This window comes from Sorex fumeus, unplaced genomic scaffold (genome assembly GCF_029834395.1).
Source record: "Sorex fumeus unplaced genomic scaffold, SorFum_2.1 ptg000083l, whole genome shotgun sequence".
Classification (NCBI taxonomy): Eukaryota; Metazoa; Chordata; class Mammalia; order Eulipotyphla; family Soricidae; genus Sorex; species Sorex fumeus.
In genome coordinates this window covers 11,025,881-11,045,211 of record NW_026606140.1, presented here as the reverse complement: position 1 = coordinate 11,045,211, position 19,331 = coordinate 11,025,881, and the positions used below count along the sequence as shown (strand labels likewise).

At 46.4% G+C, this 19,331-nt stretch overlaps 1 protein-coding gene and 1 pseudogene across 1 annotated transcript in view; one reads left to right on the top strand and one right to left on the bottom strand.

Moving 5' to 3' along the window:
- Positions 1–19,331, top strand: part of CCDC60 (coiled-coil domain containing 60) — a 138,775-nt gene that overhangs the window by 62,260 nt on the left and 57,184 nt on the right. Inside the window, exons 3-4 of the mRNA XM_056131039.1 lie at positions 4,179–4,349; positions 16,156–16,260. Coding sequence (XP_055987014.1) covers positions 4,179–4,349; positions 16,156–16,260 — 276 coding nt within the window. The remainder of the gene's footprint in view (positions 1–4,178; positions 4,350–16,155; positions 16,261–19,331) is intronic.
- LOC130039212 (uncharacterized) lies at positions 14,896–15,001 on the bottom strand (annotated as a pseudogene).

Genomic DNA, 19,331 nt, shown 5'->3' with positions numbered 1-19,331 from the left:
GCACCTGGAGTGATAAGGGAACATGAGAGAATGTATCCCAAAGCTGAGCTGGGTTAGGGATCTATGAGAAAGGGAAGACTGCTTCTCTGTACTACAGAGAGCTAAAAGGCAGCCAAAGGAAGTGATGTCAACCCTGTCCAGACTAGTCCAGACCCACAAGTCATGGCTCACCCATTTTCATGGGGCCTGTGTTCCTGTCCACATTCGGGTCAGTCTTTACGGGCTCATCCTAACAGTTCTGATTGGGCACCAACAGAAGTCACTGAAGTGGTCTGAGTCTGAACCGTTTTGTTCCTGGGGTGCCCTGGTGAGGATATAGACTCTGCTGTCAGGGATCAGCACCTGTCAATGGCAGGAACCTCCTGGAGTACAGCCCTAGAGCATATTCCCAGCACAAGCTCAGCAATGACAGCTGATGCTCTCTTACATTTGCCAAATGAGAGCTCAGCAATTCCCTCCCTCCCTGCTATCCCCCCTCCCTCCCTCCTTCCTTCCTTCCTTCCTTCCTTCCTTCCTTCCTTCCTTCCCTTCTTTCCTTCCTTATTTTCTTCCTTCCTTATTTCCTTCCTTCCTCATTTCCTTCCTTACTTATTTCCTTTCTTCTTTTCTCCCTTCTTTCCTATCTTTTCTTCATTTTTCCCTTCTTTCCTTTTATTTTGAAGAGCAAAATTTTTTGTCAAGCACAAGTCTTAAGCAGAACACCCATGTCCAATGCAGGAAAATTCAGTATTTCAATAATGCCCTCTCATTTAAGAAAAAAACAACACTATTTTAATACTATAAGATGCATTGCATGGTATTGCATAACACCTTATTCAATAAAATCTAAAGTTTTCTTAATTATAAAACAAATACTATTTGCCCTAAGAACTTTGTAGATGTTATTCACTCTCCTTACAGTGATCTGCCCCCCAGATACCTGGGTAACTTACAATCTTACCCTTCATTTATGCCCTTAAATGCCTTCTTGAATGAGCTTTTTGTTGACCAGATACAGAAAATTGTCAGGACATCCCCACTCTTGCTGGTCACTGCTTTCTCATCCTTCTAACCACATGGACTTTAGCTTTCTTATCTGTATTTGTCCCCAAAGGCTTGAAATGTGACAGTCAGGAGGGCAAGAATGTTGTGGTTTTAAGCAGTAATAATTAAAACAGCATGGTACTGGAACAAAGGCAGAGCTGCAGACCAATGGAACAGAGTTGAATATACTGACATCTCCTCCCAAGCATATGATCATCTAATCTTTGATAAGGGGGCAAGAAAAGTGAAATGGAGCAGGGAAAGCCTCTTTAATAAATTGTGCTGGCAAAACTGGACGGCTACATGCAAAAAAGTGGGCTCAGATCTCTGCCTAACGCCATGCACAAAAGTAAGATCAAAATGAATTTATGACCTCAACATCAGACCGGAATCCATAATGTTTATTGAAGATAAAGTTGGCAAAACTCTCCATGATATTGAAGCTAATGGTATCTTCAAAGATGTCACGCCACTGGCCAAGCAAGTGAAAACAGAGATAGACAAATGGGACTATCTTAAACTAAGAAGATTCTGCACCTCAAAAGAAACAGTGACCAAAATACAAAGACAGCCTACAGAATGGGAAAGGATATTCGCCAAATACACATCTGACAAGGGGTTGATATCAAGGATATACAAGGAACTGGTTGAACTCCACAAGAAGAAATCACCCAACCCCATCAAAAAATGGGGCGAGGAAATGAACAGAAACTTTCGCAAAGAAGAAACCCGAATGGCAAAAAGACACATGAGAAAATGCTCTACATCACTAATCATCAGAGAGATGCAGATCAAAACAACAATGAGATATCATTTCACACCACAGAGACTGGCCCACATCCACAAGAACAAAAGCAACCGGTTCTGGCGCGGATGTGGCGAGAAAGGGACACTCCTTCACTCTTGGTGGAAATGCTGGATGGTCCAACCCTTTTGGAAAACAGTATGGACGATTCTCAACAAATTAGAATTTGATCTCCCATTTGACCCAGCAATAGTACTCCTGGGAATATATCCCAGAAAGGCAAAAAAGTATAGTCGAAGTGACATCTGCAATTGTCTGTTCATTGCAGCACTCTTTACAATAGCCAGAATCTGGAAAAAACCTGAGTGCCCGAGAACAGATGACTGGTTAAAGAAACTTTGGTACATTTACACAATGGAGTACTATGTAGCTGTTAGAAAAGAGGAAGTTATGAAATTTACATATAAGTGGTATTACATGGAAAGTATCATATTAAGCGAAATGAGTCGGAAAGAGCAGGATAGACACAGAAAGATTGCATTCATCTGAGGAACATAAAACAACAAAATGGGAGACTAACACCCAGGAATGGCTAAGATTAGTACCAGGAATTTTGCTCCATGACTTGGAGGCCAGCCACATGTGCTAGGGGAAAAGGAAGCTCAGATAGAGAAGAGAGCACCAAATAAAGGGTGTTGGGAGGTTCCACCCAGGGTGGGAGAAGCATGCTGAAAGTAGACTATAGACCAAACATGATTGCCACTCAATGCCTCTCTTGCAAAACACAGTACCCAAAAGAAGAGAGAGAGAACAGGTGGGAATGCCCTGCCACAGAGGCAGAGTGGGATGGGGGGTATGGGGCGTGGGAGGGATGCTGGGACCCATGGTGGTGGAAGATGGGCACTGGTGGAGGGATGGATACTTGATCGTTGTATAACTGAAACCCAAGCACAAAAATTTGTAAGTCTATAACTGTACCTCATGGTGTTTCACTAATAAAAAAATAAAAGAAAAAAAAAGAATGTTGTGGTTCTATTGTTATTACATTTCAGCATCTAGACTATCGTCTGGCCTGTCCAAGGCAAGAAAATAAAGAATCAGTGCCAGGGCCTACTCCCAACACACTGCATGGGGGCCCAGACAGTACCAGGGGGCTGAATTCCTACACGCCAGTCCTTTGAGGCTTTTTACTTACTCACCAGACCCATCCTACTATCTCCAGGTCAGCAAGAAGGTTGCTCCACTTAACATTTGTGGTATCCCTGCGATTACAACTTTGAATTTCCCTTCTTCTTTGCCTTCACAGCTTGTCCAACAGCACACGTGGGCCTAGCAGGGACCCCTCTCAGCTTCGGGCCTCCCTTCCTCACTGTATCCACAACTCATCACTATCTTTTGGTTTCAAGTGAGAGACATGGGCATTCTTCCCCTGAACAGTGAGGGCCACACTATGGATATTCTAAGTTGAACAACGTGGTGTCTTCGGGCTGGAGGGTGGGGCTGAGAAGAGAGAGACAGGGGTGGGGTTTGGCCAGTGAGTGGGGCAATCAAAACCCGTACACCTTGCCATTACCTTTGCCATCGTGACGATGTTTCTCCTGGGTCCCTGAGCAATGAAAATAGAAACACCAAAACCATAGCTCACAGACCCCCATCACCAGCTGAAGAGTAATAGAAAAGTTTGCTTTATTAGAGGAATAAGCACAATGGGGTACGAGACAGGAAGTGAACCCTCACCATTGGAAACATGGTGGATGTATGTTGCTGCAAGCTTGCATGTGTGGGAAGCTGAGGATCTGGCAGCTAGCTGGCATCAGTCAATATATATAGGGTGGCAGAGTGATAAGCAATGGGGTACAGGCCTGCAGGGGTTCCATCATTTGTTCACTATCTTTAATAAGACACAGGCCCAGAATTTAAGCTCAGGTCTAACTGTAGGATTCAAAAGCCTTTGGAAGGGAATTCAATGTAGAAGCCAACTAAGCTTAACTAACAAAAAGCATTAACATAGAAGGCTTACCCAGCATTGGCTCAGTAAACCCTCAGAAGAGGACTTGATCTCCCCGTGGTGAGATACAACAATTTTCACAAATTTCCTTTTCCTGTAGTATTTCTTTTTATCATTTCATTAGCCATTTAGTGGTAACAAGCAATATAAAATAAATTATTTTGGGCCTGCAACTGGGGCAGACTTGAGGGGAGTTTGGGAAAATGGGAAGGTGACAGTGGTGGTGGGATTGGGGTTGGAATGCTGAATGTCTGTAACGAATCATCATGAACAACTTTGTAAACCACGGTGCTTAAATTAAAGGGGGGGGGGGGGGATTAAAAAATAGAATTTGGAAGGTTCTTGCTTCCAAATTGCCTGCAGTCTATCTTGACTCTCTCTCTCTCTCTCTCTCTCTCTCAGTCATCTTATTAAATCAGTAAAGATAGGCCGTAGCTATTTCACCATGCTGAAAGAGGAGATTGCAATGAAAAAGCAACAACAACTCCTTGCAAAGCTAAAAGAAGAAGAACTGCATCGATTCCAGCCAGCCAGGAGGACCTCGGATTTGCCGTATGGACACCTTTTACTGGGGTAAGTGGACACAGCGAGGGTCATGGGGAAGGGTCTTGGGAGGGACGCCACTGGGTTGCACTGAGTAGGGGTAGGTCTCGAATGGAGCCTTTTCTCAAGCTGGGGTGGAAGGTTTCATGTTAGCCAGCTCCAGCCCTCCTTGCAAACCTCACCTTCTGGCATTCAGAAGAACCACTTCTTCTTATTATTATTTATTTATTTATTTATTTTTTATTGAATCACCATGAGCTACACTTACAAAGCTTTCATGTTTGAGTTTCAGTCATACAATGATTGAACACCCATCCCTTCACCTGTGTACATTTTCCACTACCAATCCCTCTCCCCTGCATCCCCTCTCTTCCCCTGCCTCTATGGCAGACAGTTTCCTCTTACTCTCTCTCTATTTTTGGGCATTATGGTTTGTAATACAGATAATGAGAGGCCATCATGTTTGGTCCTTCATCTACTTTCATCACACATATTAAATGAAGTACTCCCATCCCGAGCGATCCCTCCAACCATCATTGACTTAGTGATCCCTGAGAAGAACCACTTCTACTGTGTATGTGTGTTCTCATATCTGAGGCCAGGCCTCTCGCTGGTACCTAACTGTGCCACATTTTGTCCCCTGGCCAATCTGATGCCAGCCCCTAAGCCCTTCTCCATATTTCCCCTTGGGCCATAAATACCCTTCCCTACATTCTCTTCCAAATTAAACTCTACACATCATGAGCATGGGCTGGAGCGATAGCACAGTGGGTAGGGCGTCTGCTTTGCAGGCAGCCAACATGGCCAACCCAAGTTCGATTCCTCCGCCCCTCTCGGAGAGCCCGGCAAGCTACCGAGAGTATTCGATATGCCAGACACAGTAACAACAAAGTCTCCAATGGAGACGTTACTGGGCCCGCTCGAGCAAATCGACGATCAACGGGAGGGCCTTTACCTTTACCTTTACATCATGAGCAACCCAGTTCCCTCATCTCCTGTCCCAGCAGACACCCAACCACCTCAGGACCTATTTGGTCTGTTTGTATGCCCCTCTCCTTTGAATCCCCGTCTCTACACTCTACTCTCAGCACCCCAATCCCAAATCGGAGCTCATATCCACCCAAAGCTGTTGGCATATTAATAAAGTACTCCCTTCTTCTAGTAAAGATCCTTTGGAGGCAGGTGTTGGAGCACAGAACCCAGGGCTTCACACATACGAAGCTTAGGACCTGCCTCTAAGCTACTTTCTCAGTCCCTGGATTTTCCTTTGACATCTGTTATGAAATGTCCTTCCACCAGATGTAGTCCATTGGATGTAATATAAACCTCCCCTCCATAATAACAGTCAGGGGCCAGAGTGATAGCACAGCAGGGTGGGCGTTTGCCTGGCAAACCCAGACTCGATCCTCTGCATCCGATAGGGTCCCCTGAGCACCGCCACGAGTAGTTCCTGAGTGCAGAGCCAGGAGTAACCCCTGAGCAACACCACGTGTGACCCAAAGAGAAAAAAACAAACAAAAATGAAATAAAATAAAGAAGTCGTCAGTTTTATGTTGGGAAATTTCACTGCAATGGGAAACAGCAAGGGCTCTGGTTTGTGAGATCCGGGACAAGTGCAAGTGGTTGAGGGTCTTACAATTCAAGGTTCTGGTGGTGGGTGGGAAACCAGCCTACCAGACCACAGGAGGCTGTATCGTCGAGCTACTCTCCCCTGGAAGTGCAGGCCTTGGGGGGGGTCCCCGCTTCTTGGCGGTTCTCTAACTCTTCCTCAGTGCAGACTCTGGGCAGGTTGAAGCTGATGTCGAGGGTTGGGAGGTGGGGAGGGAAAACAGGAATGAACGCAGGGCTTGCTCTTTTTGCTATGGCTGGGCTCAAATTAAGGCAGCAATGAACAGACGCTGGGGTAGCAGGAAGGAGGGGGTAAACCTGTGATCCCCCTACAACAGTTTAAATAGTTTGGTGCTTAACAATGCCCTTGTTTGGATGAGGTTTTTAAAAATCTCTGGGCACAGAACATAAGTCCCCCCTCTTTGATCCATGTTCTGGTGTGTGAGACACGGTTTATTTAAAGTTTAATAAGTTTAAATATGCATGAGCTCGTTCCTCCTCCAGACGTTGGTCTGGTATCGTGGTATCTGGTGGATTCAAGGAGCAGCACAAGGGCTGGTTGTTAACATAAAACTCAGGATGGGAGCGGTTGGAGATGGGACGAGAGAGATAGCACTGCATAAGGAGCTTGCTCTGTATGCTGCGGCATGGCTGACCCAGGTTCAATCCCCGGCACTCCATACGGTCCTCTGAACCTGCCAAGGGTGATTCCTAAACAGCAGAGCCAGGAGTAAATCCTGAGCACAGCCGGGTGTGGTCCCACAAATCAAAACAAAACAAAATAAAATCTGGAGGATACAGATTGCTGCAAAGCCTTTGTAAATTCCTGGAGTCGGTTTTTCTTGTTCTGCAACACGACATGCCTAAAACCAGGATTAAGGCCCAGGGCATCCTTATGAAAAAGGAGTGTCACTTGAAAGAGGGGTGAACACAGACACCTGCCATCCCCTGACCAGGCAGGAGCCAGGCCACCAGCCCCCCCCCCCCCCACCTCCCCCCACAGAAACTCCTGCCTTTGTACTGATCCAGTCTATATAGGCCCTTTGGGCTAATGGTTTCTTAATCTAGTCCCTTAGGTCAGGCTTGGATTTCTCAGCTTTTAGCATTTGAATAACCCATGAAAGCATGAGCCCAGGGTCAGAGAGGGGAGTTAAGGCGGCTGCCTGGCATCCGGGCAACCCCAGTTTGATCCCTGGCACTGCATGTGGTCCCCTGAACACTGTCAAGGTTTGTTCCTAAGCACAGAGTCAGGAAGAGCCTCCCCTAAAAAGCATGAGCCCACAAAACTCTAACCATGAGCCCCAGTAGAAACAGAACCCTGGTTCTGCTCTCTCCCCATTGTCCTGATTTTACTGTGGTGCAGAGGTGCTGTGAGTTAACTCCACCCTTGGGTGGAGGGTGTCGTGGTAAAACGTAGTATGCAGGAAACCCTATCATTAAATCACTAATAAAAATTTTTAAAAAATTTAAAACACTGAAAGAGAAAAAAATAAATAAAATAAATCACAATAAAGTATAGTGCCTCAAAATTTAAAAACGTGCTACCATATGCAAGGAAAAAACAATTTTTCAGAATTGAAGCTGAGGGCTGCCTGGAGGAAGCAGAATTCAAAATAAGGTTCTGATTAGCATCTTTCCCGCCTCCCCTAGTCACTCCTAGGAAGTTTCTACTTAAAGGAACAGATAAGCTAGTCTCAAGGGAAGACCTATCAGGATCATCATTTACAGGAAAGCATTTATTTCTGAGGGCTGTATGGTCCTTCCTACCATCCCAGTGTTAGGACCCACTTAGCCAGAAAACTGTCATGACAGCCTCTGAGTAGCCTAGGCCTCTTCCAGGAACAAGAAAAGCAGAAAAACCAGATGCTTTTGTCAAAGATTACATCCCCGGAATAATATATAAGATTAGGTCTCCGGAATATACCTGTCAGGGAGGTGGGCTGGGTATTGTGGGCCAAAACAACAACAACAACAATATGTATGTACTCTGCAGGTAATAGAAAATTGCTGAGTAATGCTGACTTGCCAAAATGAAAGTATAAGAACTTACTGAACCTAGTGCTTGGGGTCCTTGTTGAAGTCCGCTGAGTGGGGCGGATACTTGGACCCCAGCTTTCTAGAAGCAATAAACCTCGCTGTGTGATTTGCATTATCGGCTCTGTTCTCTGTCCTTGAGGGGTAGTTAACTCCAAACTCTAACACCGGCTGAAGGAAACGCTTTTTTGAGCCCCTGAGATGACTGTGTCAGAGATAGAATTTTTTCTAGGGTGTGAGGCAAAGCCAAGTAAGCACAGGGAGTTTGTGTGTGCTGATGGGCAGTTTGGTCCTTTGGGGAAGTGGACCAAACTGGGAATGCAAAAAAGTTGGGGGGGGGGGGGGGAATAACTGATGTCTCGGTAGCTCCTGTGGACAGTCCCGAGGGCACAGGAGGAGCTGGAGGCAGATGCATGTGGCCCTCATCGAGTGGATTGAGATCACGAACCTTTCCCTGCTTCGCATGCAGGTCTGAAGGCCAAAGAAATTCCTAGCCAAGGATGCAAGGATGATCTTGCTGATATGTTGAAAAATAAACAAGATTCAACTATTCTTAGATACGGGCAGATGTTGGCTCAAAGGAGTAATGGCTATAGGAAATAGGACATCATGAGAGACTGCCCCTGTTCTAGCTCATTCCCTTTAAGAGTTGGCCACCGGGTAAAGAACTAAAGACAGGAACCAAGATTATGCACAGACTAGTAACTAGTAACACAGACTAGTAACAGACTAGCAGCTGGAGAGATGGTACAGTAGGTAGGGGATTTGCCTTGCAGGTGGCCACGCAGGTTTGCTCCTGAGCCCACCAGGAGTGTGATCCCTGAGCACAGAGCCAGGATTAAGTCCTGAGCACTGCCGGGTGTGGCCCAATAAACAAATAGCAACTGTAACACGGTAGCACTGTCCTCCCATTGTTCATCGATTTGTCATCGATTTGCTCGAGCGGGCACCAGTAACATCTCACAACAAATTGTGAGACTTGTTACTGTTTTGGGCATATTGAATACATCATGGGTAGCTTGCCAGGCTTTGCCGTGCAGGCAAGATATTCTTGGTAGCTTGCCAGACTCTCTGAGAGGGGCAGAGGAATTGATCCCTTGGCCATGTCAGCCACGTGCAAGGCAAATGCCTTACCAGCTGTGCCATCACTCCAGCCACAATAAAAAAAAAAAAGTTAACCAGGTGGAAAGATGGTGAGATGGCGGATGGGGTTGTTTTTATTGAAATAGCATTAGGAGATGGTTTCTTTCAGTATAGTGTTCAAGAACACAAGGCTTGTTTTTGGACTTCTGAGTCCCCCATTTGGCTGTTTAACTTGAGGCAACTAACGGTATCTCTTTGAGACTCCTATTCCTTCCCCCATATAAATGGTATCACACTCCCCAGCTCATTAAAAAGATTAAATGAAGTAATACTCTGCACTGAGCCCCAGCATATGAAACATGCTCAGTAATTGTTAGCTATTATTTTGTGATCAAGTGAGTTTGATCTCTCTGAGCTTCAATTATCTAAAATCCTCAGATTTATGGCTCAAAATTTTAATTTCCAGGCAGGCTAGAAAGCATCTCACGTCTAAAAACTCTGCCTCTATGAATATAATACCAACCACAGAAACATCAAAAATACAAGTGTTCATTTATAAATTCTTTTTTAACAAAGCATTTGATCTTGAGCATTATTAAAGCATAAGGGTTTATCCTCCTCTTTTCCCTTATCTAAGACCACAGAATGAATTTCCCTTCCTTCCTTCCTTCCCTCCTTCCCTCCTTTCTCCCTTCCCTCTCTCCCTCCTTCCTTTCCTTTTCTTCCTTCCTTCCCTTTCTTTCTTTCTTTCTTTCTTTCTTTCTTTGTTCTTTCATTTTTTTCTTTGTATGGATTTTGGGACCACACCTTGCTGTCCTTAGGTTTTTTTTGGGTTTTTTTTTTTTTTTTGCTTTTTGGGTCACACCTGGCAATGCACAAGGGTGACTCCTGGCTCTGTGCACAGGAATTACCCCTGGCAGTGCTCAGGGGACCATATGGGATGCTGGGAATCGAACCCGGGTTGGCCGCATGCAAGGCAAACGCCCTCCCTGCGGTGCTATTGCTCCAGCCCCACCTTGCTGTCCTTAGGATTTACTATGACTTTGAGCTCAGGATTCATACCTGGTGGTGTTTAAGAGACAATATATGGTGCCTGAAATGAAAGCAGGTTGGCCAAGCACCTTACCCTCTCTGGTCCCTGCAGAAAGAAAGAAAGAAAGAAAGAAAGAAAGAAAGAAGGAAGGAAGGAAGGAAGGAAGGAAGGAAGGAAGAAAGAAAGAAAGAAAGAAAGAAAGAAAGAAAGAAAGAAAGAAAGAAAACAGAAGTTTATATGGGGGCTGGGTGGGAGGAATCAAGCAAATCCCAAAATATTTCCTTCTGGGACCTTTCCCAATGTGTTCAAAGACCTCATTTTTCAGCTGCAAAATCACAAAAAGGGGTTTTTTAAAAAGGAAGGAAAATAGAATTTTTATTATTACTGCAGTTGAGAGAAGACTAAGAGCCAGAGAATAAGGAGTATAAAACAGGTATAAGGCCAGGCTCATTTCTACATATTCTCCACCACAGAGGGACAAGGTTGGGCTGGTCAGATGCTGCACACTTTAGATGTTCTTGCCACTTGTTCTTCTATAGGGAAAGAACAGAGAAGACAGAGTGAGTTATAGACCAGTGAGTTCCAGAATAAAGATAACATCTGATCTGGGCTTATCCTGGAGACCTTCTCCATCCTATTTGATGGACCTAAACAATGTAAAGGGTTAGGATTTTAGAAAAAGAAAAAATGAGGAAGACTGTCCAATAGATTCTGGGGCCAAAACAGTTGTTTTTCTCTACTATTGATCTTTGGCCTGTTTTAACACAGAGTGAGCATCCCATTACATTGGAAGGAAAAATTTTCTTTCCTTGGAGCCCAGAAGTTAGATAAAACCAGCTCTTGGCACATTGTATTAGCTCAGACAGTCACAAACTAAAGATTCCAAGGAAAGGGGGACATGGACTCACCTTTCCATTGGGAGAAAGTCAAAGAACTTAGAACATCATTTGCAAATGGCACATCCTCTACTGCCTGATTCCATTCCAGCCAAATTCCCTGTCTAGGCTGGAAATTTGTACCATCCACTCAAAACATCTGCCACACAGCTTTTCTCTCGGGGAGTGCTTGTAATCTTGAAGGATCAGATCCACTGCCACTTGGCCAATCAAGCAAGAGTGAGTGATGGGTCTAGAAAGAGCTTTACAGGCAACAAGATGGCGGGTGCAAGATGGCCGACTTGTGTCCTAAAGCAGGACTTCCTAATCTTGGTCCATTTTTCTTGAAGACATTATTTCCAAGACCCTGGGCATTAAAAGTAGGTTTACAATCAAATGTTTATTCATAATAAACTCCCTATTTATTTTTCAACATTTTAATGCAACTCTATCCGGTTACTTAACCCCCATATGAGGCCATTACCAATGGTTTAAGAAGCCTAGAAAAAGAACCATCTTTCCTGCATGCTCAAAAAAAATAGTTTATGTAGAAAAGAAAATACTTTATAAAAGAGGGGTTCAATAAATCCCCTTAGACGCCAATCCTCTGAGGCACTCTCCAACATATCTGCAAACTTAAACTTTTGGCAGAAGGGTTTAGCCTGCAGGTTATGTTCCTTCTGATATGCTCTTGGGGGAAGAAGAAGGGAAACTTTTCTCTTTTTTTAACATTCTTCTCTCCAGCAAACCAGAGTTTGCTGGCTTTTTTTTTTATTATTGAATTCACCTCCTAATTTTTCCTGGGCCAGTATTGTGACTGCTTGTGCCTAGGTACCCCACTAAATTCTGACTTTAAAGAGGGTATTTGAGTATGTCTCCTTCCACACTGTGTCCACAGTCCCTCCCCCCCCCCCCCCCCCCCCGCAGAGATATTAAATAAATGACTGACCAGGCCAGGGAGTTGCCTCCAAGGATTCAACCAATGGAAATGAAACCTACCTGATGAAATTAGGAGCAGCTCAGCCCTCCAGACAAGGACACTTGTCCTCACCTTCCCCTTCCCCACAAAAGGACAGTCTTGCTTGTCCCTTCTGCGACCATCACTGCAGAAATGAAGTTCAATTCTTTTGTGACTTCTGACTGGAGCAAGGACCGGAAGAAGTATGTCAATGACCCTTCCCACATACATAGGAAGATTATGTCTTCCTGTCTTTCCAAAGAGCTGAGACAGAACTATAATGTAAGATTCATGTCCATCCAGAGGGATGATGATGTTCAGGTTGTGAGAGGTCACTACAAAGGTCAGCAAATTGGCAAAGTAGTCCAGGTTTCCAGGAAGAAATATGTCATCTACATCGAACAAGTCCAGCGGGAAAGGCAAATGGCACAACTGTCCACGTGGACATTCACCTCAGTAAGGTGGTTATCACTACACTGAAAGTGGACAAAGATTACAAAAAGATCCTTGAATGCAAAGCCAAGTCTTGCCAAGTAGAAAAGGAGAAGGGCAGATATAAGAAAGAAACACTTGAGAAGGTGGAGAAGATGCCGGAATAAAGTTATCTTATCTACTACTTGATTAAAAACTGTAAAATGAAGGCTGCAAAAAAAAAAAAAATTCTTCCTTGTTTTATTCTGTTCCCCCAAAGCTTGGCCCTTACTACATTTAGTTTTGCAGATAAAAGGAAGCAGGCCTCAGGCGACCAGCCCAGAGTGGGGATTTTGTTGTTCATTCTGGGCTGGCGGGTCCACAGCCCACCCTTTTTAATACGTCCCTGTTCTCTCTGTAACAAGACTTTCTGTGACTGAGAACAGATGGCAAGTTTGAGGACAAGAGTCTGCCATCTTCCCACCTGCTGGTAGGTTGCAAATAAAGCTCCTTCTCAACCCACCACCTTGTGTCTCCACTGACTGGCCCTTCTGCAGCCAGGAAATTGGAACTTCATGGTCACAAAAATACTCCAACTGTGGCTCAGCACCAAGCTGTCAAGGACACACGAGTCACACGAGTTAGTCAGACAGGTTGACAGTGAACAGCCCATGTACGATGTCCCAGGTGTACCCCTATGCTAAATGTGCCACACATTTGATCTCGGGCCCCCTTGACTTTTGCCCAAAGAGACCAGAACCGCCAAGCTCCCAAGAGCCAGAGCCTTTCCATTTGCCTGTGAAATCTACTAATTGAAAACCACAGTTTAATCACTTATACACACATGCAAAATTGGGACATATCTGTGAGCTAGATTTAGTCCTGAGGAAAAATAAGAGAACCTATGATGTAAGTATGGCTTAAATTGAAGAAGAGGAAGCCTATTTTTTCAGTGCTGGGGATGCAGTTCAGGGGTAGAGCACTTGTTTTGCATGTGAAAGGCCCTTGGTTTCATCCCCAGGCTGGCAATACAAAACAACAGCAACAACAAACCATTTTCCCCAGCTAAAATGACATATCCCTTAATGACACAGAATAAACAACCTAAACAAAGTGTTAGGAGTAAGAGATTTCTTCCCCTTTGAAGCTGTCTTTCTGGTAAATACCCAGTGTTTTCAGAAGTGAGCTGCCTCTTTGGGCTCTGAGTATGTCCCCTTCACAGTATCTGGCTTCAGAGAAGCTTCTGGGCTGTCTTGGGACAGGGTCTGGGCTCATGGCTCTCATGGTAGCCTGCCCACAGGCTACAGACGTAAGACTTGGTTATACTTGATCCTTGAGGATTCCCTTGTACCTACTTCTTAAATTCAAGACCTCTAGGGCTAGGGATGTGGCTCAGTGATCCAGCACATGTCTCTGCTGTGTGAAGTCCTGGGTTCAATCCTCAGCACATACACACACACACACACACACACACACACACACACACACACACACACACACTGCCTCTGATGTGTGAAGAAATCTTGGGTTCAATTCTCAGCGCATGCACACACACACACACACACACACACACACACCCTCCTCACATCTCACAATTCATTCACCAGGCCAGCCAGCCAAGCACTGCTCAGTCATACGGAGTTGGAGAAAGCCACCTGACAAAAGGAGCTGAAAGAGAGTTGCTAACTGGGGCAGTCCCTTCACTGTGTCCATTGTACCCATCCCATCACCCCACCCCCACCCCCACCCCTACCCCCACCCCCCACCCCACTCTTACTGGCTAGCATCTGCAGGCTCCTGGGAGCAGCCTCCTTGCAAATCAGATCCTCTCCCCACAGCCTTTTCTCAAGGAAGGTGGAAGTCCTAGCACCAGGCTGCACAGTCCGCCCCACACTCACTCTGCCTTCTCAGTCCCATGTTGGGGGGTCAGCCCCGCGCTTCCTGTATGCCCGGGCCCACCCACCTGAAGGCACCCTCCCTTCCACTCCATAGATTTTTCTCAAACACCAATGTTTTGTAGTTGCCCTGCCCCATCAGCCCTATTTTGAATTGCAGCCTCTGCCCTCAAGGTCCTTCCACACACCTTTCTCTGCTTTTCACAGCCAGGGGTTGCTTAGCGACAGGGATATAAACAGAGAAGCATGTCTTGGGGCAGTTTCCTAGCTCTCCGGAGATGTGCTTATACAAACGAAGATGGCAGAACCCACCACCCGGGCTGTAGAGAGAGGCTGCACCCTGTGGGTGGCCCGTGGTTGACCAGAACACTCTATGGTCCTAACTGCCCACCCTATAGGATGAACCACTGTCCAGTCATGAGATTCCCAGGAGGTGGGGTCTGAAAAGGTCAATCTGTGAGCCCACACTGTTTGGGTTTAAAGTCAGACTATGCCAGTGCTTGAGGGAGGGCTGCTCCTGGCTCTGTGTTCGGGGGCCACTCCCGAGCAGTGTGCAAAGGCTCATGAACCTGAGATAGAACCAAGGGTCCTGCATGCAAAGTATGTGCACAACCAGTTGAGCATCTTCTCTGGCCTTTGCTGTGAGGGTCATGCTTTTGTTTGTTTTGTTCTGCTTTTGTTTTGTTTCGTTTTTCTGACTTTCTTTTGAAGAGAGGACGTATCAGATATTAAACTGATAAGAACAGATACTACACTTGATCTTAGCCAAAAGTCCGAGAAGCAATCTGACTTTTTTGGGGGGGAGGGGGAATCACACCCAGCGATGCTCAGGGGTTATTCCTGGCTCTGCACTCAGGAGTCACTCGTGGCAGTGCTCAGAGGACCCTATGGGATACCAGGGATCGAACCTGTGTCAGCCACGTGCAAGGTGTGCAATGCCCTCTGTGGGGATCATGCTTTGGTGGCACTCTGAGCCCATGTGGCATGAGGGATGGGACCCAGGGCCTTACACATGCAAGGCATGTATGTGTCCCACCACTTGAGCCCTGATCCCTTCCCAGGCTGAGTTCATAAATATTTTTCAGATCACTGCCCTTGACCTATGTTTACATGCTACCAATGACAGCTTTCATGCACATATGATTCACCATGCTGGCCCTTGAAGATCCCCTAACAGTCCCCTAGATCTGTCATACACACATAGTATGTCTGTGTGCCAATAGTTGATCAACTTAGCTTGTCTCTTTTTCCTTTCTTTAAACTTTATGATTTACAAGGTTGTTCATCATCCAGTTGTTTCAGGTATTTAATATTCCAACCCCAATCCCACCACCAACGTGTCGTTCCCTCCCAAGTTTCCCACCCAAGCCTGCTCCCCTGGCAGCCACAAATTAATTTACTTTATTCGTTTTTTTCTTTTTGGATCACACCTGGAGATGCACAGGGGTTCCTCCTGGCTTCTACACTCAGGAATTACTCCTGGCAGTACTTGGGGGACCATGTGGGATGCTGGGAATCGAACCTAGGTAGGCCACGTACAAGGCAAATGCCCTACCCACTGTGCTATCGCTCCAGCACCGCAAATTAATTTACTTTATACTGTTTATTGCAGCGTAATATCTCATAACTATCTTGCTAAATAAAGTCATGGCCTGAGGACTTCCTGACAGGCTAGGTGTGAGTTGAGCCTCCTGTATTTTTGTTTTCACTCACTGAGCTTAGTGGAACTTAGCGCATCTACTCCCTGTGCCCCTCCATTAAGACCCCTTGAGAGCAGTGGGCTGGAGAGTCTCTCTCCATCTTTGGACCGGTGCCCTCTCAAGCCAGAATGAATGTCTTGCAGTGAGTAGCTGCCTGATCCTGTCTGCCAACTCAGCCCTGTGAAGAGAAGCAGGTTTTTCCCAATCGCCCCTCATTGTTCTCCTTCTCTCTCCTTCAGCGCCTACTTTGATGAGAAGACCAAGACAGTCAAAGGGAGCATCCCGCGCCCGTTCACCCCCATGTACAGCTGCCTGGTGTCTCCCTTCCTCCCGGAGTCACACGTGTAAGTAGCATCTCCCCTCCAGCCAGCACACCCAGCTCCCTTATAAATAGAAGTCCAGGGGGGGTGACTCCAGGAGTCACTGACTGCTCAGTCTCTCCTTTCTTTGACCCTCTTGGGTTTTTTGGGTTTTTTGGAGGGGGTAGGGGTAGGGGTGTTAAAGATTTCTTTTTCTTTTTTTTTTTTTTACTCCCTGTGAGATAGATCCTTACAAAGCTGTTCATGATTAGGGTTCAGTCAGAGTGTGTTTCAGTCAAAGAGTGTTCCAACACCCATCCTTCCACCAGTGCTCATTTCCTATCACCAGTGTCCCCAGTTTCCCTCCCATAACTCCCCCACACCAACCTGCTTGCTTCCATGGCAGGTGCTTTGCTTCTGTCTGTCTGTCTTTCTGTCTGTCTCTCTCTCTCTGTCTCTGTCTGCCTCTGTCTCTCTGTCTCTCTCTGTCTCTGTGTCTCTGTCTCCCCCCCCCCCCCCCCCCCGCCCCTCACCACCACTTTTGGGCAGTGGTTTGCAATACGGATACTGAAAGGTTATTAGGTATATCCCTTTACCTACTTTTAGCATTCAATTCTTGTTTGGCATGATCATTTCCAGCTATTGTTGTCACACCGGTCCCTTCTCTATCTGACCTACCCTAGCTTGGCCCTCTTTGAAAGGAACTTCTTCAAGCCTGAGGCCACAACATTATTACTGGGTAGGAAAAACACAAAAGGAAGCAGCCAGGAGGGGAGTGACCAGTAGCCCGGACTGAGTTACGGTGTTCTTCTCGTGCCGGAGGCGCTCATGCCTTGTCCTTTGAGAGCCTGATCAAATTTGGCCCCGGCCTTCACCAAATGCTGCAGGATGCTCTCAGCGGGGGCTCTGGAGAGACAGGTTTTGCCCAGGACTCCAGAAGCTTTTCCCCAGAGGGCCTTTTTCTGCCCTGAGTCAGGCACTCATCACTACTGGAGTGTCTACATCTTCCTCCCACCCCCACCCCACTCCTGCTACTTAAAATCTTGACATCTTGTTCTGCTGGTCTTGATGATGTCAACAGATTTCAAGTTCAATTTTTCCTCCCTCCCCTGCCTCCCCCCGCATATTGATAGCCCTTTTCCACTAAAAGTTTTCAGGCACAGATGACATTTCTCTTTGGAGCTGGGTTTCTCAGCCTTGGTCCCATCACGTTGGTCACAGGCTACGTTTTAAGAAGATTAGGCCTGTGTCCTGGGGTATGGTCCTTGCTCTCTCCCTTTTAGATGTCAGACACACCCTCTCCCTTGAGATGGGATGCCCAGAAATGTCTGCCAACCACAACCAACATCCTGCACGGGGAAATTGCACCCAACCCCTCATTTTGAGAAATCACTGCTTTGGGGTTTGAAACTAGGACAGTGGATTCTAGACTCTGTCTGCTCCCTGTCAGATATGCATCAGCCCCCTGCAGAGCACACAGGGAGACTGGTGCAGTCACCCGATGTACAGGCATCATCTCGGGATGCTCTTTGCTGTTCTATCACGCATTGGTGATCACTTCCTGTGTACAGGAGAGGGAGCAGAAGCTTGAGAGGTGAGAGGCGTGTGAAACTGTCCAACGTCACAGACCTCTGCTCCATGCACTTCCGGGGCTCTAAACCAACCGTGTCTCCCACCAGGACTTGAGCTTTTCTGCCATGCATGGGACACTGGATCCCAAGCCAAACCTTGCCTGGCCTTGCATTTGGGTAGGGCTTGAGAACAATGCATCATGCTGAATGTTCAGGAATGAATGTTCAGGCTCAGAATGGACCCCTAGAAATAATTGAGTAACTCTTTCTTTCTTTCTTTCTTTCTTTCTTTCTTTCTTTCTTCCTTCCTTCCTTCCTTCCTTTCTTTCTTTCTTTCTTTCTGTCTTTCTTTCATTCTTTCTTTCTTTCTTTTTGCATCACATCCAGTGATGCTCAGGGGTTATTCCTGGCTCTGCACTCAGGAATTATTCCTGGTGGTGCTTGAGACACCATATAGTGACTGCCGGGAACTGAAGTTGGGTCGGCCATGTGCAAGGCAATTGCCCTATACACTGTACTATAGCTCCGGCCCTGAGAAATTCTTTCTCAACAGACACAAGCAAGAGGTCAGGCCAGCCCAGATATAAGAAATGGGGGGCAGACGCTCTCTCTTCTCTCTCTCTCTCTCTCTCTCTCTCTCTCTCTCTCTCCCTTTTTCTCTCTCTTTCTCTGTCTCTCTCTCAATGGGGCAACTGCAAATTCACACTGCAGTTTGTGGGCAGGGTGGCAGACGTGGGGAGCAGATAGGGAATTGGCATTTTTGTCATTGTTCTACCAATGACCATTCAGGACTGGATCTGCCTGGTCAATTCTCAAATTCTCCTTCAGCTCATCAGCTGCCATGGCTCAGAGCCAACTCAGTCCCTTCGATCCTGATGTAACTAAAACGAAACCGGCTGAACATTCCAAATTGCCTGTCAGGGGATCAATGCAGTCGTGCAGAGGGAGACTTGACTGTTTTTCTTTGGAGCATGAGAAGAGCCCTGGGCTCTGGGGAGGGGAAACAGTCCCTACTTTTGCCTCCGGGTGACTGTCTGTCCCTGGCTGCCTTTTCCAAGGCCCTGTGCAGTCAGATCCTATCGTTGTGCCCTGCTTGCCCTTGGCACTGCCCACAGGCTTGGCTTTGCACATGCTTTCAGAGTTCTCTTAGCCAAAGAGCAAAACCACCACCATGTTGGCATCTCACTCATGGATGCTGATTGGCTTCATGGTTTCCATTGAGGGGGCCGTGCAGGTGGACTTGACTGTGGGTCCCCACTCCCAAGTCACAGTGTAGGAAACTTAGAAGCAGGCTTCAGTGATCCTCGTCCAGCACCCTCATCTAGAACATCCCCTGAGTCCAAAAAGTGAGTGCTGCCTCCTGTGGTTTGATGGAATTTAAGATACAGTGCCCTCCCCCGACATCCAGTCTTTCTGAGATGAGACTGATTTCTATCTAACATCTTTTGGGGGACTCTGCCCTCCTTCACTCCCTTGCTTCCTTCCTTCTAGTTCATCATTGATCTTCGGGTTTGAGGCACTTTATTAGAAGTTCATAAAGGGCCA